Raw genomic sequence first — 25599 nt, 5'->3', positions numbered from 1 at the left:
AAAAATTGAATCTTTATCAGGTTAATTGGCAACAAGAAAGGTTTCAAGAGATTACTGGAAAGCTTGGGCACTTTCTTAAGCAAGCAGGTTTTAAGGTAAGATAATTTTAAATTTATATAGTTAACCTCAAGTCTCATCTTACTGATATGGCAGAAAAACCCAATATTTGGTGTTCTTGTCTTACTAAGTATGTTTAATTTCGTTTTTTATTTCTGCCTGGTAGCAAATATAGCTTATGTTTTTTGGGTTACTTCACCATAGAAAATGCACATTTTATGTAAATAAATTTAATGTAAATTTAATGTAAATAAAAGACTTTTCTGCAGTTAGTAAGTTAGGTGGATAGGTTTAGGGAGGTCACAGAGGAATGGAAACTATACTTCCATTACAGTGGAAACTAGTGGGGAGGAATTTCTCTAGCAAAGTGTGAATGAAATATGCCTATGTTACCAGGTTAAAAATGCTTTGAGTGTTTTGGAACAAATTTTTTAAGTTTCCCACAAAATCAAAACAGTTGAAAACTGTTGGTTCTTTGATTTCTACTACTTTTAAAAAAGTACATTGTTGGGGCACCTGGGTGGCTCAGTGGATTAAGCCACTGCCTTCGGCTCAGGTCATGATCTCAGGGTCCTGGGATCGAGTCCCGCATCTCTCTGCTCAGCAGGGTGCCTGCTTCCCCCTCTCTCTCTCTCTCTGCCTGCCTCTCCGTCTACTTGTGATCTCTCTCTGTCAAATAAATAAATAAAATCTTTAGGAAAAAAAAAAGTACATTGTTGCATTTACAGACTAGGTGCAGCATGGTAATAGTGAGCCTTTTAACTTTTTGAGAGCAGTGTTGTACTAAGTTTCATATATTCAATCCTTTTTAATAGGAAAGTGATGTAGCTTTTATCCCTACAAGTGGTCTCAGTGGTGAAAATCTAATCACAAGATCTCAATCAAATGAACTCACAAAATGGTATAAAGGACTTTGTTTATTAGAACAAATTGGTAAGTATACTGCCATACTAATTTTGATGCATTTATAAGCTTGATATTGTTATTTACAGTTCTTGTTGGGAGGCATTGTTGTATGTGAAAAAGCATAGGATTTATAATCAGAAGAGCTAGGATATTATCTTTATATAATAAATATAAATATATATAATTTTTTAAAATATATCTTTTATTTCTCAAACTCAAAGCTTTATTTCATCAACTTCTAATACAGTTTGCATTGACAAGTGATTTCACCTTCATCACATAAGAAGGTCAGTGACATCACACCAAAGAGGAAGCCTCACGTATTGTGGGCATCACTAAGAAATTTGTATTTCAAAGGCAAATCAAGAATAACAAAATGTTTTCGATTCATTCTAATGAGTATCTTACTTTTCATCTCCATTAATTTGGAAATGACTGGATAAATACTCTTCATTTTCCTAAAGCAGCTATTTTTCTTTATCCTTTGGGGTTGGTGGAGACCAGATAGCTTGAGTTTTAAGATGCCCACATACCCATGTTATTTAACGACTTCCTCTTTAGTGGACCATCTTCTCACCTTCCTATGCAGACACACGTGACAATTTTTACCAACTCTCACCAGCCTGCGCAAAACTCCAAGCGTTTTCTTTAGCTTAAACTATTTTTGAAAAAGTGATACGTAAACAAGATTGAAAACTCACCAAAACAAAACAAAAACAAAAACACATTTTCTTTCCTGATCCTCACCTTCAGGAGTCTCCACAAGTAATCCTGAAAAGTTGCCAGGTCTTTTAAAACCCATCTTCCCTACGCACCTATGATTTTGAAATCATCTGCAGTATTTAAACTAATACTCCATTTTCTTTCTTTAGTTAATGAGGCTCAGGCCTACCCTACTTAACCTACAGACTGTTGTTAACCTTAAATGTGATAATGTGTATGAAAACATTTTATAAACTAATGTTTATAAACATTAGTTTATATGTTATATAAATGTGTTATATGAATGAAAGTGTTATATGAATGAAAGTCAATTTGCTATTAGTAATTATAAAAGAAAGTTATTTTCTGGGAGACTCGGGTCTATAATGGGTCGACTGGACCGGAGTCAAAAATTACTTTTAAATTAAACCTTGGTTTTTTTGCCATTTTTTCCAGATTCTTTCAAGCCTCCTCAGCGATCTATTGATAAGCCTTTTAGATTATGTGTGTCTGATGTTTTCAAAGGTAAGTGCTCCCTCATCAGTGCTGCTTCATTCTGGCCCCTGCTTTTATTTTCTCCTGACCTCTTTTCTTAGACGAAATTATTATACTGTCTTGATATTCTCCCTTCTCTGTGGCAGTGTCAGGATCATTGCCAAATTAATCTTGAAGTGCATAGTTCTAGTTCTTTAGCTCTCCTGCCCAGAAAACTCTCCAGGTTGCTTCAGTTTACGTCATTTCCCCTGCTCATACTCATCCTCCCGGTGTGGGCCTCCAGTGTGGACCTCTTTATCTTTTCTCTTTCTAGCCTCCTGTGTTTTTGTCTCTCTTCTCATCTCTTTTGTTTCTGTATTCTTCAGCCAGACCTGATTGGTAACTGTCTCTTAACCACATGGAGTTTTTGCCACTCTTGCTCCCCAGTGTTCTGTTTTTCTTCACTTGCCCATCTCCTACTCCTCTGTAGCGGTCTGGGTCCAGTCAGGAGATAGATACCATACATCGGTAAAAAGAGAAGCGGATTATAAAGAAATATTAGTAAGGTAAAAGAGTGACTGTAAGATGAAAGGAAACTCTCTCTGGTACCGGAGGACTGAGAAGAGTATGCAAAGGAGGAAAAACTTAGAACGCCATGCTAGAGAAGGTGTTGTATTAAATCCCGAAGAGTACATCCAATCTAATGTGTACAAGATCCTCTTTAGAAAACTATAAAACAGAAATGAAATAAAGGTCTTAATAACTAAAAGGATATAGTCTGTATGTTGGAATAATCATTACAGTTCAGATGTCAGTGGTCTCCCAAATCTCCGTTATCACAGAATGGGCAGTGCAGAGTGGATTCAGAACTGAGCAGCAATAAATTGGTAACTGATGGGCTCACCCACGCACATATCTTACAGCGCCCCTCTGTGTTCTCTGTATCCTCTGTCATTGCATTGTTTGTGTGGTATTATAATTGTTTCTGTGCATTTTATTTAACTTAGATTGTGAAGTCCTTAAGGGTGAGTACTGTCTCTTCTATGTCTTTATCTGCAGGACCTAGCTCAGTGCCTGGCACATAGTACATGTTTAATAAATGTTTAATAAGTGGATGAATGAAGGTGCTTCCCTAAAAATCGTTCAGTGAAATTGATATGAATCATTATTATTGGCTTCCCAATTCTAGAAGTAGAAGAAATATTATAATGCTTTTTTAGAATGCCTGTTATCTATTTGAAATACAAAATACAAAAATAATGTTTTGATTAACAATATTTGCTGACTCTGCTTTTTCATCTTTTGTTCTCTCCTTGGGCTGCTTCCTGGCTTCTTCTTACACTCCTCCCTGTCAGCGTGTTCCCACTGACATTACCAAATGACCCTTTGGTTGCCAAAGCCAGTACTCATTGTTCAGTTCTGTCTTACTTCCACCTTACTTGAATTTGGCATTACTTCCGAGACTGGTAGCCATATCTGCCTTAAAACTTTCCTCCATCCGTTTCTGTGACCCACTTTCTCCTGCTGTCCTGTTTCTCTGACTTTTCTGTATCTTCTTTGCAGGCTCCTCTTTTTCTGACTCCTAACTAGTGTTCTATCGCATCAGTCTTTTTCTTAGTCTACCTGCTGTTTTCAGACAGACATCCATGGGTCCTCTACCTCCTGCGTCTTGATGGTTCCCAGATCTGTATATTACTCTCTGGGTACATGTGCTAACCGCTGCTGGACATCTCCGCAGGGATTGTGCTCCTGGGCTCCCATTTCCTGGAATTTGATGTGATTGGTGCCCTCTGGAATGTCTTGTAGACACTTTACATTCACCAAGCCTTAAATGGATCTTGTTCCTTAATTTCCTATCTCACATTAAATGTGAGATAAATCTCACCATCATCTTAAGGTTTCTCCCTTTTTGCCATTATCTGTCATCTTCCTCATCACCCAAATATCTACCGTATTCCCGCATTCTTGAGTTTGCTTCCTATCTGCAGTGTATGCATTTCAGTCAACCTCCCTTCCTCTCTGACACAGAAATAACATGTCACTTCTCTGTTCACAATTCTTTACTGCCTTCCTATTCTTTAACTGAGGATGCAGTTCTAGCCCTGAGCATGATTTATGAGGGTCCTTTATTAATTTGTCTCTTGCCTATCCCTGTTGCCTCATGTCTTGCCTTTTTCTCCTTCTCCCTGTGGTCCCATAAACGTGTCATATGAGTGACATGTGGGTGTTAGCACATCTCACATGCAGTTATGACTCCGTGCCTGCGCAGTGTCCTGGGTCAGCAGTGTTTTCCTTCTCACCCCACCCCCCAACCCATATGCATAAGTACCCGGTAAACTCCTGTTCTTTCCCCTTCTTAGTACCCAGTTAAAGTGCAGTCATTCCCCTCATCATGGATTCTTTTGTGTACCTTTTTCTATTTTCATTGTGCATTTTAAATAATACTTGTTTCTGGACAGTGTAATTGTTTTTGTCTTTCTCTTTGCTGGAGTAAACCTTTTATGGGTAGGGGCTTATATTTTCATCTTTTAGGTTAGTACATGACTTGGTACTTAGTAAGCATTCAGTAAATATTTGAAAAAAGAATGAATTTCACTTTTTATCACATGAATATTGTGATTTGTAGGAAAGTCTAGAGTAGAATGTGGTATGCTGTATTTAGTATATATGTTAAAAATTCTGAAATGATCACTGTTTAATGTTCATGGCACTGCTAGTCTTATTTAACTCCTTGTAACTAACTGTAGCTGACAGCAGCAATCATCAGATAACACTGCTGTATGAATTGTAAGATTTGGGCATGTTTTGCAGATCAAGGATCTGGATTTTGTGTAACTGGTAAAATTGAAGCTGGTTATATCCAGACTGGTGACCGACTCCTAGCAATGCCTCCTAATGAAACTTGTACTGCAAAAGGTATTCCTCTGCAAGATTCTTTTGCTAAAAACCTTTAAGTTGAGACAGCAGATTTTTAAAAAGTAGTTTAGTTATTAACTCCTGAGTAAATAACCTCTTAGTGAAATTGTAACTGACTGTCAAAGTGATACTAACTGTTGAAGATAAAAATGTGAAAACATTAAACGATTTTTTCTGTTGTGACTATGTGTATATAAATGTACATAGAACATTCTAACTGTGGTAGCATTTCTTCTTCTTTTTTTTTTTTTCCTGATTCTTAAAGCCTGGTTAGGATTTAACCAGATGTATAGACACCTGACAGATACATTTAAAGTAGTATTCGGTAGCAGAAATTAAATCTAACCCCATCCTGGCGCTAGACAGTAACAAAGCAGACTGCTTGCTGTGCTGTGTTGTTTTGAAATGTGTATTTCAGAATTACTATAAGTTAACAGCTATGATCATGTTTATACCAAAAAAGTTTTTTTTGCACAAACCTAAGAAAATAAGATGCAAATGCAGAGAATCCTAATGTTGAAAAGAGAAATTGAGCTAACATGCCACAGTCCTGCTTTCCCACCTGTAATATATGGCCTTTCATAATGACCGATAACTATTTCTATCTTCAAATCCTTTGTACTTGCAAGTACAAGTGTTATTCTTCCAAATTCTGCTTAAAAGTTTAGAATTCTGTACTTATCTTAATCTAACTTCCAACTAAGCCTCCATCTTCAACATGAAACTGATGATCTGTTTTATACTATAGAGTAATAATTTGTAACAATTTTAAACTAAAGTATACTGAGAATGCTAAAAGTTTTTAGATTTCAGTACTTTTCTTCTGTCTTTAAAAAAAAAAAAAAGATTTATGTATTTGTTTTGAGAGAGAGAGAATGAGTGGGAGTTTCAGAGGGAGAGGGAAAGAGAATCCTAAGCTGATTTTCCCCTGAGCATGGAGCCAGTGTAGGTCTCGATCTCCCCACCCTGAGATCACAACCTGAGCTGAAACCAAGAGCTTAATCGACTGAATGCTCAACGTTGCTTAATCGACTGAGCCACCTGGGTGCCCCTCCTCTGTTACTCTTATTTATAGTTTATATCCAGAGTTGTACCTGACTGGTTCATAAATTTGAATGTACATTTTGTTTGAATTTATTTTCTTACTTTAAAAGCTGATTTCTTAAAGATTATAAGAAATTAATATCTGTTTAGATAACAGAGTTTAAACTAAATTTAAAAATGAATAAGGGAATGAAAGCCGAAGTTACTTCCATTTTACTTTTTTCTTTTTGCCAGCCTAGAAATCATGAAAATTCTGTTTAGATAAAAAGTAATTCACACATATTTTTTTAAAAATTTATTTTTTAAAGCTTTTATTTATTTGACAGAGAGAGAGCGAGCACAAGCAGGGGGAGAGGCAGAGGGAGAAGCAAACTCCCCACTGAGCAGAGAGCCCGATGCAGGGCTCAATCCCAGGACCCTGGGATCATGGCCTAAGCTGAAGGCAGATGCTTAACCCAGTGAGCCACCCAGGTGCCCCAAGATTTATTTATTTTAGAGAGAGAGCTCAAGAGTGCAAGCAGGGGGAGGAGCAGAGGGAGAGAGAATCTCAAGCAGACTTCCCACTGAGTGCGGAGCCCCACAAGGCTCGACTTCACAACCGTGAGATCATGACCTGAGCCGAAACTGAGAGTCGGACGGTCAGCTGACTGGGGCACCCACGCGCCCCAGTAATGCATGCTTTTCGTAAAAGAATCATTTTCTGTTGATGTATTGTTTACAAGTTCACATCTCTGCTTTTGTTTTTTAAAGTGATCAAGAGCTACAACACTTTTGAAATATGAATTTCTTTGTATGTTAATGAGCTTTTTTGAGAATAAGAATTTTTAAAATAATCAATAGGCATGAATTAAAACCATGATCCTAAAATTATCGTGGACCTTACAGATTGGCTCTTTGTGACCTCTGAAATCATAATTTACCTCTGGAAGTACCACATTGTTTTCCTTTCTCCTTCCTGTCTCTTCCCCACCAGAAAAGCTCTTAACAATTTATCTTTAATCATAAGGGGTAGCTGTATCAGAAGCACCTGAGCTCTCCCCACTCCTTGACAGCCACTGTTGTAACCCAACTTGGAAGTTCTCAGTCCTCAATTTCTAACTCTTGCTTTTGCTTCATTTACTTGATTTTTCAGTGCACCCTCTATCTCAACAATTCTGTCACTAACCCATAGTATCCTAAAAGAGAGAAGTGACTAAGTCTGCTACCAGCAAATGAAAATTCTAAATTAAGTTTTCATTTTATTAACATATCAGGTTCATGGATTGTTACAAAAGAACTTCTTTGTGGGATGTCTGTCCAGTGAAGAAGGTCCTTAAGAAGATGAATATCCTATATAGGACAGTGTAACATGTTTGGAGGGAAAAAAATCAGTTGATAGATTGCCTCTAAACAATTTTATATTGCTAATTGACTTCTAGTATGAAAGCTCTTCAGAATCTTAAGCTAAAGGCAATCTCTGTTGTTTGTAAGTAACTAGCCCCTGTGTTCAATTCCACATTTCAGAGCAAAAATCAGATATGGTCACTTTAAGTTTACATTTTAAAACCAAATTTAATTAGTTGAAAATTTAACAAACATTTCTTCATATCATAATTGTTAACATTTTTTAGAGTCAAGAACTTCTCTGATGCCTTGTTGAAAGTTATGGCCCCTCTTAGATTAATGCAGCTGTGTACATACATTAAATTCTAAATAAAACTATAGGTTGTCTCAGAGTTCTTAAAGTTCTCCTTGAACTCATAAAAAGTCTAAAAGAAACTTAGTTAAGAGTTTCTTAAGAGTATGCTACATGGAAAAAGTAAGTATTTTGAGAAAGATATGGATGAGTTATAATTTACTAAAAACACATCAGTCCACTGTTTCACAGTGGTTGGCCTGTGTAGTGTCTTCATCAAAAGGTTCAAGTTCTAGTGGAAAGGAACTTACCCCTTTTATTGCCCCTTAGAATCAGAAAATATGAGATACCTTTTAAAAGCTTTTGAATAAGGTAGCTGAGTAATGCCCTTTGTAATTGTTCTCCAGGATTATCCCTTGGTAATAAAGGTATATAGCAACACCTGGGACCGTTTTTGAATTCAATTTCCTACACTTTTCATGTAGTCAGTTATCATTGTTCACCTCTCTCTCTGGGAAGCATTTCTTTTGAGCCAGGAGTAGTGAAGGGACCTGTGAAGAGCACCATCTGACTGAGCACTGATGCCCTAAGAGTTCCTCAGAGAACTCAGGTGACTGTTGAGGTGGTTGTCTAATTAAAAGCAAAGTTCAAGAGAATAAAATACTGCTGGACACCTTCCTTAGTCCCATATTTTATGTTATCAAATAATTTGAATTGCATTATTACGCTTGTACCTGTTAATGTAAGTGAACTGTTTGAATGAGGTGTGTTTAAGGAATATACCGGTTGTATAAATGAGTTTTAAAATTTTGATTAATTAAGCTGAACTCAGCCTCTTTTGGACAAATAAGAGTCACTTTATGTTTAGGGTGGTGTTCTAGAAGAGTCAAGTGTAGAGGAAGTGTGTTTTCCTCAACGCTCACAGTTACACTTCTCATTCTCAATCCATTCATATTGAAAATGATGAGTAGTGACTGATGAAGCATAAATCAGCCAAGCTCTTTTGGTTGTTATGATTTGATATCGAGGTGTTTCACCGTATGCTTTGGTTCTTACTCATTTCCAGGAATCACTCTGCACGATGAACCCGTCGACTGGGCGGCAGCAGGTGATCATGTTAGTCTTACGTTGGTTGGCATGGATATCATCAAGATCAAGTGAGTGAGAAAATGAACTTAAGCAACCATTGTTTTGGATATAGGACCTCAAAACATAGATTTTGCTGTTCACTCGCTAAACTGAAAGAATGAGTATTAATTTTGAATTTCATTTGGCCAAAAATAGGCACTTGTAGAAACATACGAATGATGAGCAAAACCTGTTTAAAACTGAAATTAATACATGTAGCATGTGTACTTGACATGTCCTTTGAATGAAAACTATAATGTATAAAAATGGTGTAGGGTTAATAATTGTATAAAGCTATGCTTTAACCCAAAAGGGAGTGTTTAGTAAAAGTCTCCAATCTACTTGATTGTTTTACTTTGTAAATGGTTTTAGAGGTATTGCTATTGGATGTATACTTATCTTTCCTCCAACTACCTTCTCTCTTTCTCTTTTGTTTTGTTTTGTTTTATTACAGTGTTGGCTGCATATTTTGCGGCCCCAAAGAACCTATTAAAGCTTGTACTCGTTTCAGAGCTCGAATCCTCATCTTTAATATTGAAATTCCTATCACTAAAGGATTTCCTGTAAGTTTCGAAATGTTTGTTATCGTTGATTCAAAGTAAACTTCAAAGTAACTTCATCCTAAAAAGTAGTAACTTACTTTTCAAGTGATAATGCTCTAGTTATTTTCAACTAACATCTTAATATTCTAATCCAGAGAAACATGACATTAGACTTTGAAAGTCATTTTTACTTTTTTATTTTGGTCCTTGAGGCTGGGGATTTTTTCAAAGAGGCATTAAGAAGAACTATAATCAGTAGGATACAAACTAATGATAATAATAGTCAAATTCATCTGGGGAAAATGGTAGATTTTTTTATTGTGTTTTAGGGTTATTTGACTAATCTCAGATTGTGTCTTTCTGTTCATGCTTTAGTATGCTTATTTATAGTGCTTTCCTATCATAAAAGTAATATATATAAAACTTTGGAAAACACACAAAAGATAAGAATATTCTGTAATTACATAATACATAATTATCTCTACACTTTACAATTTAGTGATTTTTTTTTTTTTTAATGTGTGCACGTTGGTATTTATGAGTCTATTCTGGGGATGCTTGCCATAGAGTTAACTTTAATTGGGCTGAAGCAACACGTTCAAACCCTGCAGGCTGTGAGGTTAGTTTGGTAGATTATTATTGTCCAGCATCATTTAAACATACACATTAATGGGGAGGAGGGGGATTTTATACTATAATATTACTTAGCCAGAAGACATAATGCTTGTGAATTACGTGGGTTCCTTCTCTTACGTGTAATTTTTTTTCAGATGTTTGGGGGCCATACTCTGTTTATAGTTTGATACTTTGTTTTTGCCACTTAACAGATGAGATTTTCCCCTAGACTAGGCTTTTCTTTTCTTGATCAGCCTATGTAGCACAGATTTGCAGGACAAAAAAATGTGTCTCCATGGAATTAAATGACTTGCCTTTGGAAATACAGATTGTTTTCACCATTTGATGCATCATTGCAATAAAAATAAGACAAGAATAATAATTGACCTTTAAACTTAATTTAGTTAGTGGTAATGTTTTAGGGGTCAGGAATAAATTTATTTAGCTCATTTAAATTCATTTTATACTTATACACCTTTATTTGAGATAACCATGTGCTTTGATTATAATCCTTTGTAATTATTTCTATGTAAGTTTGATCAGATAAAAATTATAAGATACTGTTGAAGTATTTTAGTTTTATAATCCATATTCCATTTCTCCCATATGCTAAAAAAAGGAGTAAAAGTTTCTCTCCCAAAAAAATGGCTTTAGTTGAAAATATTTCATTTTTAAATATTTAGAATTCATGTTTGATAGGCAAGAAACTACAGCTAATTTGCTATGAATGAATGGCCCCCGTTCTTAGAAAGCAATGTGTCCAATGGGGAGAAGCTGGAGAGGTTGGTTACTGCGTGTTTTTACTCATGCAGCAATAATTTTTTTGCCATTGGAGAGGCAGAGAGGTCGAGAGGTCAGTAGTTACTTTCTATAGTAATACTGTCTTCCTGTCTACTGTACTTTCTTAAAAATATGTATGAATTGAAAGTTTGTCAGTGCTGTTTTATGCAATTCCACCCGCGTATATTGATTGACGAATCCCCGGATGAAATTTGTTTCAGAAAAAACAGTCGTGTTTCGTCATTTAATCTACCCCTTGTGGGAAGAAACCTTCAGTTTTTGTTTGTTTTGTTTTTAAATCACAAAAAGGCTTCCTAGGCAATTAAAATAATACTGTTTCAGGGACTAATTTCTTAACACTACAGAAATAGATTTGTGTCTCTTGGTTTATATGATAAACTCAATTTAAGAAGAAAGAATAGAAGAATGTGTTAGACTTTAAATTCATGCTTTTTTTTTTATTGTGGTAAAATATTTTGTAAACATAAAATTTACCATTTTAATGATTTTTAAGTGTTCAGTTTAGTGGCATTAAGTACACTCACATCAACGCCATCCATCTCCAGAACTTTTTCCTCATCCCCTCCTGAAACTCTGTCCCCATTAAACAATAACTCCCTGTTATCCCTTCCCCTTTTCCCCTGACAACTGCAATTCTGTTTTCTCTATGAGTTTGTGTATTCCAGGTGCCTCCTATAAGTGGACTCATACAGTTTGTTCTTTGGTGTTTGACTTACTTCACTTAGCATAGCATAATGTTGTCAGAGATCATTGGTGTTGTAGCATGTATCACAATTTCATTTCTTTGTAAGGTTGAATGTTGTTCTTTGTATGTATACGCCCCCTGTTGTTTATCCATTCATCTGTTGATGGACAGTAAGATTGTTTCCATCTGTGGGCAATTGAACATCAGTATTTAAGTATCTGTTGGAGCCCTTACTCTCAGTTTTTTTGGGTGTATACCTAGGAGTGGAATTGTTGGATCACACAGTCATTCTGTGTTCAACTTTTTGTGGAACCACCAAACTGTTTTCCATAGTAACTGTGTCAGTTCATGTTCCTGCTAGCAGTGCACAATGGTTCTAATTTCTCCACTTCCTCATCAACACTTGTTAGTGAGTGTGTGTTTTGGGGGATGTGTGATTTTTGTTGTTTGTTTATAATAGGCAAACTCTAATGTGTGTGAAGTGGTATCTCATTGTGCTTTTGATTTGTACTTCCCTAGTAGCTAGTAATGTTGGGCATCTTTTCACTTCTTTATATATTTTGGATATTAATCCCTTGTCAGATAAATGCTTTGAAGATATTTTCTTCATTCTGTGGGTTGTCTTTTTGACCTTTTAATAGTGCTGTTTGATGTACAAAAGTTTTTAATTTTGATGAGGTCCTCTTTATCTTTTTCTTTGATTGCCTGTACTTTTGGTGTCATATATAAGAAATCATTGCCAGATTCAACATCAAGGAAACTCTCCCCTCTGCTTTCTTCTTTGAGTTTTAGTTTTAGTTCTTTCGTTTGGCTCTTTGATCTATTTTGAATTAATTTTTTGTACTTGAGTAAAGTAAGGTTTCATCTTCATTCTTTTGCTTGTGGATATCCAGTTTTCCCAGCACCATTTGTTGTAAAGACTGTCCTTTCTCTGTTGAGTGGTCTTGGCATCCTTGTTGCAAACTAAATGACTATACATTCATTGATAACTTTGTAATATAGGTTACCTGGAGGTATAAGGAAAATAATAATTGGCTCATTTTGCCACCTAACAGATTACGTAGCTCATTATAGTTTATAATTTTATTTTCACAACTGCACATGATGTAGAGTCCCAACCCTTACCTGAAACTTTTCAAGCTACTGTGTTTCAGAATGCAGAAATATTCAGATGATAGAAGAGTGATGTGATGCATGTATGTTACATAAAACCCCTAACAGAGAATGGGGAACACCCTATAATCAAACATACTAATCATTCTGTGCCAGGGCTTATTAATATTAATGCTAAGTGAAATAAATAAGGACTGTAAGTTGCCTTACTGCTAGTGCTGTTTTACTAGTTAAATGGGTGTATAGCAGAATTAGGAAAACTTAGGTTTTCAATCTTTTGGATTTTGGAATTGCAGATAAGATTGTGCACTTCTGTTAGTGTTGTCTGCACTTAAGGATGAGGAATTGGAAACTCAGGTGTGGTGACTCTCCGAATGAGAAGTGATGAAGCCAGGACTCAGACTCAGTACTGTCCACTTTGAAATCCAGTACTTTCTTTTCCTTTTACATTAGGCTGCAGACTGTTTTGAATTATAGATGACTTTGGTTATATATAATATGAATTAAATGTTAAGATAATATATAATTACTTTCCACTTACTTACATGTAGATTTTTTTCACTCGTGTGTTCCACAAGGGTTGGTTTTTTTTTGTTTGTTTGTTTGTTTTTGAGCTACTACCTGTAAAATGGTGTGGAGATAAATAACAAATAAAACTTAGCCCCATACTGCCACAACCCATTCTTTATCCACTTCATTGGATGGAACCCACACATAGTTCACAAATAGGTTAGAAGAAGCTTAACTAGGTTTGTGTGCCTCTGTTTCAAATTTGGCAAGCCGTGGATGGAGACCAGTACCAATTTCTTAGTCACACCTGAGCCAACATCTGCTTATTTACTTGTTTGTTGCAAAAGAAATGTTTCTTAGATTTGTAGACCTACATTGATGTTATACATTGGTGCTCTTTGACCCCTGAATCTATTGGATACCCAAATGTGACTTTATCATGCATTATGGATTTCCCCTAAGGGTTGATTGTTAAATTTTTCTAGAATGTTTCCAGTTTATAATGGTCAAATGCCAAAAAACGAAAACAATACAAAACAAAAACAAAAAACAAAAACCCAAAACTAATTTGCCTTTGCAGAGTGATAGAGGTTCAGTTGTGCCTTAAAAAAATGAACACCACAAGACTGATTTACTCCATGTGTTTTAGGTTTTCTTTTCTTTCATACTTTTATTTATTTCACAAATATTTACTGAGTGTGGATTAAATATCTGGCACTGCACTGGTGTACATAGTTCCTAGTCTTATGCAGTTTATATTTACCTGGGATGACTGACACTTGAAATAGCAGTTACAATAAAGGTGAGATGTTACATTGTGAGATTACAGAACACAGATGAAGGGATCTATCTCAGACTAGGGGTTCGGGTTTCTTGTAAGAAGCAGTGCTTTACTCTAAGAGAGGTAGAGTAAGATGAGTAAGAGTTAGCCAGATGAAGCTGATGTGTTCTGGCCAGAAGCATAATACGTGTAAAAGCCTGAAGAAAGGACTTGGTTCATGTAGGGAGTAGAAGTGCTATGTGTCTGGAGCAGAGAATGTGAGAGGGACGGAGAAAGATGAGGATGGAGAAGAAAGTGACGGTCAGGTTGAAAAGAGCCTTGGTGCCTTGTGGTGGAATTAAAGTTTCTGTGATTTTAAAAAGCAAGGAGGTACCATTAAGTTTGTCTTTTAGAAAATCAGTCTGGTAGACATATGAGAAATGGGTGAGGGGGGCAAGAGTGGTGGCAGAGAGAGCAGGAAGGAGCCTGCATCTTAACGCGGGTGAGAGCAGATGGTCCTGGACTGTGGACACCATTGTCCTAGAAAAAGAAGTAGACAGAATTAACCAAGAGCTGATTGAAAGACTCGGTTTTTAGAAAATTACAGAGTTCAGGATTGTGGATCTATAGGTCCCCCGGGTATTTCTGTTCTCTGAACATGCAAACTGTTTGAGCCAGGCAGTTTCATAGTAGAAGCGTCCGTGTTTCTTCAAGCAAGCAGCATAAAATGGTACTTCAAGCCAGTTAAACTTTAGCTTTGCCACTTCCTTAGTGTTTGGTCTTCCCACTACCCTACCGCAGACAGGTTGCACACTCAGCGCTTATTATTTAAATCAGGATAGCTAGTCCGGCTCTGCTTCCAGTTGACCTCAGCGTAAAATTCACCTCTGAAACATGTCGCCATGGCCACATGAAGTCACTTTGCCTTTTTGATATTAAACTTCCTTACACATAAAACATGAACAGTAATAGCAAATATCTGAGGTCATCAGTTAACTGAATGTTTACCATGTCCTGGGCACCACTTCAAAATACCATCATCTGATTTTCCTCACTGGTGGGGAGCCTGAGGCTGGAGGTGTTGGGGGTAAAGGGCCTTTAAGGACTTGCCTTAAATCATACCCCTGGAAACTGTAGAATCAGTCCCGACTTCAAAGCTTGTCTACCCTCCCACATAGTCTTTTATTCTCATTATCCAACAGTGAATACATTAAGTCCTGCTGAGTATGACAAGATCCCCCTTCCCTCTTTCTCATGAGGGAGCAGTTTGCATCTGTTGAGCATCTCCTCAAGCATCTCCTCCACGGGGCGCTGTCTGATGGTGTCCTGTAAAGAAAGTTGTGTGATCTACTAAGGTTCACACAGTGAGGTGTGGTGGAGGAGAAGCTGGAACTGGCTCCGTGACCTCTTTACCTTAGTAAGTTAGGGAGCACCCTGGGCAGACTGCTGGGACTTAGAGGAAGCAGCTGGAGACCCTGGAAGTTCCCAGTGGGAGCGCTGGCTGTAATAACATGATGACAGGTGACTGTCAGAGTGAAAGGCCACAGATGTACGGTAAAGGGTGTTTTGATGTGACAATTTTTTGTTTTAGGTGCTGTTACACTACCAGACTGTCAGTGAACCTGCCGTTATTAAACGACTGATTAGTGTCTTAAACAAAAGCACAGGTGAAGTCACAAAGAAGAAGCCAAAGTGAGTGTTTTAATGCACAGAGTGAACACAAGCAACTTAGCAGATCTTTTACTGGTCAATTCATTTTTATAGTATTTCTCTTTGTGATAAGTGAAGTCTATTTTTACTTGCTTCTGAAATCTGACCCCCCCAAAAAAAACTAGATTAAAGGAAACACAAAACATCTATTTAAGCTCCTACCTAGGTATGAATGCTAGATATAATTTCTGTTGTGGATGGTGGCAGTGGGGTGTGAATTGTGTATAAAAATTTAAGTATAAATTTATATGTTTGCATCAGGCCCTAGATACTGAGGATGTAAAAACAAAGGGCACTTAAAAAAATCAGTTCTGCATTTTAAAGAATGAATTTGAATTATGTCTAGCCACTAGTTCCAAATTCCAGCTGAGTGTTCCTCTTAACTATCTTGTCACTCCCTTAATGAGAATCATTCCCTATGCTAAGAACACTCCAAGAAGAAAGTGAATTACATACTGTGTAGCTTCCAGGAATTATTTTCTTTCTGCTCAGAATCCACTTGGAGCTTTAAGCTGAGCTATCACCACCATGTTGTTTCCCTCTGATTTTTTTTTTTTTTTTAAGATTTTATTTATTTATTTATTTATTTGTCAGAGAGAGAGAGAGAGAGAGAGAGCGAGCGCGCGCGCCTGTGCACAAGCAGGGGGAGTGGCAGGCAGAGGGAGAAGCAGGCTCTGAACTGAGCAGGGAGCCCGATGTGGGACTTGATCCCAGGACCCTGGGATCTTAACCTGAGCTGAAGACAGCTGATTAATAGACTGAGCCACCCAGGTGCCCTGTTACCCTCTGATTACCATTAATATCCAGGCCTAAATGTGGACAGGTCCCCTTGGCTGGGATGAGGTTGGGATTTTTCAAGGGAAGTGCTTCCTGAGAAACTTAAGTTTCTTATCCTAATTCAATAAAGGGTAACCACAGTTTGGCTTGGCTGCTCTAGCTTTGGGGTTTTCCTCACTTCAGCCCTCTGGGGAATCCCATCCAAAATCCCCCTTTTTTAGTCTTTGGGTGTTCCTCCTCGTTTGCACCTGTGTAGGAGGCCAGAGGGGGTTAATGGGTTCAGAGGTTGGCTACGAGAAGGGAGTCTTCACACTGCTCTGAACCCAGGCCTGTTTCTCCATTAGTTACGAAGAAAGGGCTTCTTAATCTCTCTCTTACAGGTAGTCCTTTATTTTATTTTTTAAGATAAATTTTAAGAACTTACTGAACTGTACAATGTTGTGTTAGTTTCAGATGTGCAGCTTAATGACTCAGTAGTCTGCGCATTTTTCAGTGTAGTGACCAATCTTTATTTTTAACCCGAATCTTTAGCTTCTGGCGTGAGTGTGGCTCTCGTTCTGAGAACTGTAACTAATGGCTAACATTACTTGAGGACCACTGTTTCCTGGGCTCTATCATGACTGCTTTCACATGATATACATTCTTAGCAACCCTATGAAGCACGTGCTATTTTCCCCATTTTTCAGATAAGGAAACTGAGGTGTAGAAAGGTTATATAACATGTTCAGGTTCACAGAGCTAGTGAGGGGCACTCAGGATTTTAATCTAGTACCTTGATTCATGTACACTGTGTTATTTTTGGCAGAAGCCAGGTTGTTTGACCCATCACACAAGTGATTTGGAGAATTCTTGATCTAGAATTGACTCATCACATCTAATCCTGAATTTTCCCCTCTTTGCTTCTGCTACAAAGTCCTTGCTTGGTGATGCTAGGTTTTAAGATATTTTCATAGTAATTTTCCCTGGCACCTTATTTGTAGCTTTTCTTTTATTTTGCACCAATATAATTTGGTCTTTCTCCTTCATTTCCACTTCAAGGATATTATAGACTCAACTGCTTTATGTGGAATGGAATCAAGCTTTCTAAAAACAATATTTAAGTGCAAATAATGAATATATTAGATGCTCTCCTTTCTCCATTCCCTTTCTTAGGAATGGGACTTTGGACTGAAATTGCTCAAAACCAATATTTGGAAATTTTGGAATACTTTCTTAGAAACTTGAGTTTGGCTAATTCTAATCTGTCTGTCCCTGAACTAATCTTGCAGAAGGAGAGTCTATAATTGCTATCTTCTATCCTTGCAGAAGGAGAGTCTATAATTGCTATCTTCTATCCTTTTAGAGCACATCAGAATTAAACTAGAGAACCTTTTCAGAGTGCACCAGTAAGTTTACATGAGCCCATACACAAGGATTTTTGTTATGTATTTGTATGAAACTGTTTACAGTCAGGCTCATGTCTCCTGTGTCTGTCCCCTCCCGCCACCTTCATTTCCTACAAACACCATATTGTGGAACAATCTTATGTGATTTTCTTCTGAACCCCTGTTAAAGAATCACTGTTCTATGTGAGAGAGAGAGGAGGGAGGGAAAGAGAAATTTAGAATAGTCTGTTGGCACTAGGAGATTGTCCTCTTCATAGGTAACTTTCCTAACACATAATCTACCTGTTAGAATTTTATATTGTATCCCTCTTTTAAAATGACAATTCTTTACTTTCTTTATTAATTGAACCTCTCAGTTCCATGAGGAATGAAAGGGAAAGCTTTGGTGGAGGGTCCTTGAGCATTTGGTTATAAGATCCTTCAAGAGTTGTATTTGGAAGATTGGTTAAAAAAAAAAGTATGTGTAAAATGAACCAGCTAACATTTCTTCTATCTAGATCAACTAGCCCAGAAAAATATAAAGGCATATATTTTCATTTAAAAAAAACCTTTTCTTTTGAAGTTTTTGAAAGTTGATTTGTTGATCGAATGTGAAATACTTATTTTTCAGTTGTTACTGCTTTATTCACCTGTATGGGCCATCCCTGTTCCCCACCCACCTTTTATTTGACAGACTGTTGACTAAAGGCCAGAATGCCTTGGTGGAGCTGCAGACACAACGCCCAGTGGCTCTGGAGCTGTACAAAGACTTCAAGGAGCTGGGCAGGTTCATGCTGCGCTACAGTGGCTCCACCATTGCTGCAGGCGTGGTCACGGAGGTATTGGGAGGGGACTGGTGGCTTATGGGTCCCGGTGTCTTTTCTGTACCTACTTCATAAGAATGATGCCTGAGAGTTTATGACTTAAGGGGAATACAGTTATAGTAGTAGAACAAGATTTTTAAATTTATATTAGATTTTTTTTAAATGATGGCAAGAAAATGTTGGGTTTTAGAACTTTTCATAATGACACTTCTGAACTGTCCTCTCCACAAATAATGTTTCTCAGAATTTAAGTAAGTTTGTTGAAAAATAGATTTGTAAGTAAGCAATCCAGATTATGTGAACACAGTCTTTAAGAGTCAAATGAATTGGGTGAGGTGATTTCGTTTGCTGGAAGAGCTCTCATTACTTTTTTTTTTTCTTTAAATAACTGGTTCTCTGTGCATTTAAAATAATCCATTCAGAAAGTTCAATGAATGTTTCTGAAAGGGATCTTTTGTATCATGTAAGGTGCAGTTGAGTTTTGAAGAAAATAGCCAGTGGTGAACCAGCAGGCTTCAGTAATTTACATGTTCTTCCACACAATCATGATTAATCTAAAATCTTAGAAATATTATATTTATAATGAACTTCATGTGGCTGTTTTCTGCATAAAAATTATTCACTGTATTTAATGGGATGTCTACTTTGAACACTGGGCTCTGTTAAAATTGCATCAAAATTTAGTTACACATGCAACCTGTGAAAGGCTTTGGCATTCAGCTGCCCAAGTTTGTTACTGCCCTACTGAGTCCTAGCAGCAGAAGCATGTTTCTCCTTCAGTTCATTCACCTGTAAAAACTGAGTGAGAACCTATCTCCCACCGTTGCAAAGTGAAAGGGCTGTTACAAAGCGCTTGGCACAGTAACTGGCACGCACAGTCTCACAGTCAGCCAAAGCATTCTTTCTAAAAGAGCATTCTAGAAATAAGATAGTTTCTTGTGGAAAATAATGGAGAGATTGTAGTAAGTCTTAGAAATAGCATGACTGGAAAAGGGGAAAAGTTACAGGAAAAAAGTTTCATCTTAACATAATGATTATATTGCTGCCATTTTCCTTTTGTTTTCTTAAAATGTGACTGATTAAATTATAGCACCTTTTCTTTTTTTTCTTTTACAGATAAAAGAATGATGGGTCAAAATTTCTACCATGTTTCCAAATACAATGAAATAGCTAACCTCTATTTTTAAAGAATCCAGTTGTTCAAGTTAAAGGAATAATGTGCAGTTGGTTATTTTTTTAAACAAGAGAGAAACTTAAAATGATATAACCAGCTGCAAAGAAGTATTAATCATCACTCCTGCAAAAATTTCAAGTTGCTAAATGGCAAAGAAAGGCTAATACTACACTTTCATTAAAACAACTGGCTTTCCCTTTGAAATGTTAGTGAATGGATTTGCTGAGGTTTATGTAAACCATCAGAAGTATGTATTAGAAGACATTCAGTCGTCATGAAATCAACTCTACTTCCAGCCATACCACAAACGTTTACAGTGTTCAACTTTACTGCACACATTTTAAGGAAAAGTAATAAAATGGATTGTTGAGGCAGTTAATACTCAACCTGAGTGGTTTTGTTTGTTTGTTTGTTTGTTTTTTAGTTAACTAAGAAAAGATTTCCTGAAGATTATAGGAAAGGTGTTTGGTGTTGAGCATAAGAATATTCTTCTTCTACCCAATGAACTTTTGAAATCTTAGTTTGGAATTAGTGGAAACTGTCCCTTTGGTAACCAAGATATTATTTAAAGTATAAAGCCAGCTTTAATAAAATGCCTTAGTTTGAGCATAACAGCAGACTGTGTTTTGTTTCTTAGATTCTGTTGAGATTCTCTACCACCATTGCTAAGAATGACTTAAGGATTTTATGGGATCTGTTTCACCTAAGTTTCTTGGCTCTTCCACATGAATTGTTGTTTTTTTGTTTGTTTGTTTGTTTTCCTAACAGCAGGTCAAATTTAATCTCCTCCATTTCTCACCATAATTTTATTTCTCCTATTTATGTATTTATTTATTTATGTATTTATTTATTTAGAGGAGGGGTAGAGGGAGAGAGAACATTAAGCAGGCTCCATGCCCAGTGCAGAGCCTGGCACAGGGCTCGATCTCGTGACCCTGAGATAATGACCTGAGCCAAAAATCAAGAGTTGGAACTTAACCGACTGAGTACTCAGGCCACCCTCTTCTGCTCTCATTTAGAATTACGTATATGATAACTTTATCTCGAATACCTTATAGACTGCAGGTCTCCTGGGAGTAAAAGTCATGTTTTTGTTTGAAGTTTCAACAGCAAACTCCAAGGTATATTTAGTTAACAGGTATTTGTTGAGTTGCCTCCTGAGTACGAGCTGCTTTAGAGCAGAATTCGTGCTCAGCCGAGCCTGGAACTCTGATCTGATAGACTGTATGCTAAGCTTTCTTTATTGGGAAATAGTGTGATTTGTACATTGGTGACTTACCGTATACAACAGCATGTCCTTGGTTCTGCGGAAGACTGCATCCGTGTGCTAAAATGCACAGAGAGTAAATGTGCTGCTTGGAGAACGATCACAGTGAATACACCCAGATCACACATTTCTTTACTGAAAAGTATTGGAGTAGTTGTTATTTCAGATAAACTTGCTAAGATAAGAAAATATCTATTTATATATTATGTTAATCAGGAATGTAACTGGTAAATCTGGCAAAACCTAACTTACAGTGACTTAAGCAAAAAAGAAAGACTAGCAGCAGACTTGCTTTGACTCCGCCTAGATCAAGCAGCTTGCAGTGTGAGCAAAGACTCATCTCTACTCTGCCTTCCCCAGGGTTGGTTTTGCCCCTAGACTCCATACAGAACCCCTTGAAGTTTCACACATAAATCTTCAGAGGCTTCGTCAAGAGTCAAGAGCAGGTTTAAAAGAGCAGGTGTTTTCCAGAAGTTCTAGAAATATCTTATCATTGACTATAATTGAGTCTAATTTCTTTACCTGGGGCATCCTTGTAGTTGAGTGTGAAGTGAATCACCCACAGCACATAGCTGAGATTCCTGGGAAGGAAATTGAGGGTGCTTTTAGGAAAGGGAAATGGATTGAGACCTGGTAGGGCTGGGGGCCAAGAACAAGAAACAACCACCGTGTTATGTAAGATCATGATAGAGTTAACTTTAAATAAGAATATAGCATAAAACAAATGGTAGTAGCAGTAGTAGAAATGAATTTTATTCCTTCTTATATTGTGATTCCTTCTTATATAATGTCTTCTTATTTACATTATGTTTACAACTGGTTTTGCAGAAGGGGGATTGGTGACATTAAGGGGACCACCTGTGGGACAGGTGTGCTGGCAGTGGGAGATTGGGGCAAGGGGACAAGACATACAGCAGCAAGCATGCCCAAGTTTGGTTTTGGTGGAAATCCTCCCCGTGAAATTTCCACCCATATTCATAACCGTACATTCCTCTGGGGTTACTCTGCCTCCCATACTGTGTTTCTTCTTGCTCTGTGTGGTTTTACTGTTTGGTCACACAGGTGGCTTTGTTCTCTGATCTCAACTCTGAGTCTTTACTGCTCAGTTGCCTGTAGAGTAACTGGGCTTAACAACATAGATCCATGTTTGACTCAGTGTTATTTCACATGTTCATTATGACTATTTGGGCCTCTCTGTGATCTTTTTATAATATAATAAGATTTTCAAAAATATGTATTAGTAGCTTTTAAAAAAATGGTGTAAAAATACAAAATTATTTGAATGTCCCTAGCATATTACTGATCTATAGGAGTTCATCAAGGTTATACAGCTGAAACACACACACACCTTCCAGAAGAAGACCCAATAAAAATTACTGAGTCATCACTTTCTAGTTTTCCTCTAAAATATCCATGGAGATATTAATGTAAAAACATTTCCTCCTTAACATGAGCTTGCCACATTATAGGCGCAGGAGAGAGCCCTGGAGTGCAGGTCACTGTGCTGCCAGCCCAGCCGGGGTGGGAATGGGTTCTCAGTACCACAAACTACGAAGGAGAATTAACAATATGAAAGCATCCAGCAGGAATGTACCGAAGGACAATGCAGAAGGGTCTAGATGGGGAGGGAGACCATTAATGCTGAAGTAAAATTTTACTTCTATAAAAGATTCTCTTGGGTTAAAGTAATTCAGTCTGTAAATTATAGTCTCCCACCTGCCTGTTTAGAAATTAGTGGGGGAGGTGGGGGGGGGCAGGTTTTGCTTTGGCAAAATCATCCAAGAGGGCAGCTTGTGGCCTCCAAACTAGCAACATTTAAAATCCCAACAGTGAGAACCATTCTTTAGAACCCACCCACCTCCAGGAAGAAGAGCCACATGAGTGAGAATCTTCTCAGTAGGACCAGAGCTGGCACAAGCCCGCAGCGTCACGGTGACATGAAGGACGGGTCCCAGGGGCAAGATGAGCCCAACGGTAACCTTTGAGCCATCAAAAGCCCTTCTGTATCAGAGATCTCAGAAGAAGTAGAATGGATGAATAATAGTCTGGTTCTTTGAAAATGCCAAAGCTATTCCAGATTTTAGAAAACACTGATGAGATGAGGCATGTAACTGCATGATAAGGATCAACTGGAATTCGAGGTGAAGCGTGAGGTTCGGCTCTTGTGGACCAGCTCTGCACCACCTTCCCAGGGAACCCCGGGACTCTGCTCACAGTAGTAGAAGGTGGGCTGTCATGTGCTTTCAGAGGACCCCGTTCCTCTCCCTGGAACACTTTCAGGGCTGCAATTTCACATTTATTTGTATAATTCACTATTTTCTCCTACTGAAATCTGAGTCCCAAGAGGAAAGAGATCTTTTCTGTTTATTATTTCATTATCCGTCTTAGTCCCTAGCACATAAACGATTGTTAAATGATTGTGAGAATTAATGCTGGTGATAGCAATATGAATGATCTTAATTTCCTTATGCCTGCGTTGTCTGAAAATTACAAGTTTTTACTTCTATTCTAATGCTGTGTGTGCAGCATTAGAATGGCTATTTTTATAGTGAAGGAAAAAGAAAACTTAGGGAAGCAAACTTCAGCACTGCTTCTGTCTGTCCTCTTGTCTGTTAAGACACAGCCCTACTTTGGACAGAGTCTTTCCTGACCTGGGGTGAGCTCGTAAGCCTTGGGGATTCAGCTGTGCTTGTACTTCAGAATCGGGCCAGGAAATCAACTGGCTGCCAGGGATTCATTCTACCAGCACCGGCACGGACGTTCGATGGCCGAGATGGCCGAAGGAACTCACTGCATTCTCGCCTGCCAGCACTGGGCTTACCTAGAATTCTTTTAAAGATGACTATGAAACATAGTAACAGGCCCGTGGAAAAAGCAGAAGTACGTGTAGGGTTCTGAGCAGGTGGAGGCAAAAACCTTTCTTTCCTGTGCATTGTAGGTAACAGAAGTTTTCCTTTAACTGCTGCATGGTGTCCGTGAGATGTAGGAGATTTGATGGGTTGAGAACAAAATCAGAATAGGTTAGAAGAGATGGCATGGGGACCCAAATCATAATAGCAACATCCGAAGCCTGTAAAAATAGATACTAATTGCAGACAGTGAATTGATGATCTGGAATTTTCCTTGGAAACCAGTCCTAGATACAGATGGATGAAAATGATAGACCCCAAGATTGCAGTTGAAGACAGTATGACGTTTTTATGCAAAACATTACAAAGGGATTACAATCACATTTTTTTCTGTTAAAACTTTTACATTTCTAAGATTAAAACAAATCTTGGGACCAAAACAAAGCTCCCCAAAAAGTCATCTTCAAAGAAACAAAAAATGAACCCCAGTCTTTTCTGCAGCACTAAATTTTAAAAGACAAAGGAACACAGGAGCTAAATATATAAAACTTTAAATTAGAGGGAATGCGACCCATGAACCCATTCTTTAGCTGTGTGTTGTTTACAAGTGAGGGTAAGATGTCCTTGTGGGAGAGGGGTGAAGGAAGTGGGGAGGCAGGATGTAAAATGCTCAGATCATGGAGGTAGTCCAAAGCTTTAAGATTAGGGAGGTCGTGACAGAATATTATGCAGCAAGCAAAGGCTGGTGCCCATCACTTGTAGATGTCATCGGTCAAAGACCACTAGGGCACAACTAGTCAAAATTATTTCTATTGATGCTTGCTACTGCAAGAGAGAACACAGACCACAGAGGATGAGGAGCTCAGTAAGAAGGTGTAAGGTGGGGCTGTTAAAGAATTGGCACGTGGAAGTAGGTAATTTTGAGGAGGCTCAAGTGAGCAAGGGTTTCTTCTGGATTGGGTGCTGTCAGAAAGGGAGTAATTCTGCTGCTGGGGGACCCACTTTTATCTAAGAGGTCAGGGCAATGAAACACGGCACAGCGACGGCAGTCACTCAAGTTAGCCACAAGAGGGGGTAGTTTCATCATTTTTAAGGTTTACACAGTCCGTGGGTTTTCGCTCAGGTGTGATCACAGAGCGACCTAGTCTGACGTCAGAGATTTAGGAATTGTTAATGTTTGACAGAACACCATGGCCTGCCTGTGAGGCCCAGGCCAGCTTCGAGTTCTCAGAAGTGACTTTTTCTTACATGGAAATCACTGAAATAGGTCGAAGTAACCGTGTAAAACCGACCACATAAAGAGGTCAATTAAATTATACCTAACTATGAGGATACGAAGTAGCTTGCGGCTTTTGTAATATCAATTCAGCACCCCATCAACTGGGTTTAATTTTGTGATTCTTGGAGCAATGTTCTGTTGGAGAACTTACACACCTCCACTGCCAAGCTCCTGCTTTCCTCCACCCTGGTCCCACGATCCGCTATTATAGTGGAGAGACGGGCTCTTTGAAAGGCTGCAGAACCAGGAGGGAGAAGAAGGACATGGGGCCGGAGAGGAGATAGTCTGCTGGTCAAGTTTCTTGTGGAGACAAGGCAGGTGGGGTTCTGAATAGATATTTCCTCTGCCTGGGATTACCCACTTCTTGGCTGCCCGTTAACTTCCTCCCCATCCTTCTTCCTTAGCCATCTCCCGAGTCTCCCGAGTCTCTCGAGTTCCATCTTCTGATCCCTCCAGGGAACTCACATGGGGATCTCCATCCTCACAC

At 38.0% G+C, this 25599-nt stretch overlaps 1 protein-coding gene across 1 annotated transcript in view; it reads left to right on the top strand.

The window, feature by feature from the left end:
* LOC111147527 (HBS1 like translational GTPase) overlaps window positions 1-20103 on the top strand; it is an 84333-nt gene extending 64230 nt beyond the window's left edge. The window contains exons 10-18 of the mRNA XM_022503590.1: window positions 21-95; window positions 873-990; window positions 2122-2190; window positions 4951-5055; window positions 8781-8871; window positions 9297-9405; window positions 15460-15560; window positions 18414-18558; window positions 19660-20103. Of these exons, the coding sequence (XP_022359298.1) occupies window positions 21-95; window positions 873-990; window positions 2122-2190; window positions 4951-5055; window positions 8781-8871; window positions 9297-9405; window positions 15460-15560; window positions 18414-18558; window positions 19660-19671 (825 nt within the window). The 3' untranslated portion in view covers window positions 19672-20103. The remainder of the gene's footprint in view (window positions 1-20; window positions 96-872; window positions 991-2121; window positions 2191-4950; window positions 5056-8780; window positions 8872-9296; window positions 9406-15459; window positions 15561-18413; window positions 18559-19659) is intronic.
* Window positions 20104-25599: the final 5496 nt, after the last annotated feature.

The sequence above is a fragment of the Enhydra lutris genome, unplaced genomic scaffold, assembly GCF_002288905.1.
Source record: "Enhydra lutris kenyoni isolate GAN:26980312 unplaced genomic scaffold, ASM228890v2 scaffoldscaffold17, whole genome shotgun sequence".
Classification (NCBI taxonomy): domain Eukaryota; kingdom Metazoa; phylum Chordata; class Mammalia; order Carnivora; family Mustelidae; genus Enhydra; species Enhydra lutris.
Note: the sequence above shows the minus strand (reverse complement) of the source record. Positions and strands in the feature narration are given on the sequence as shown.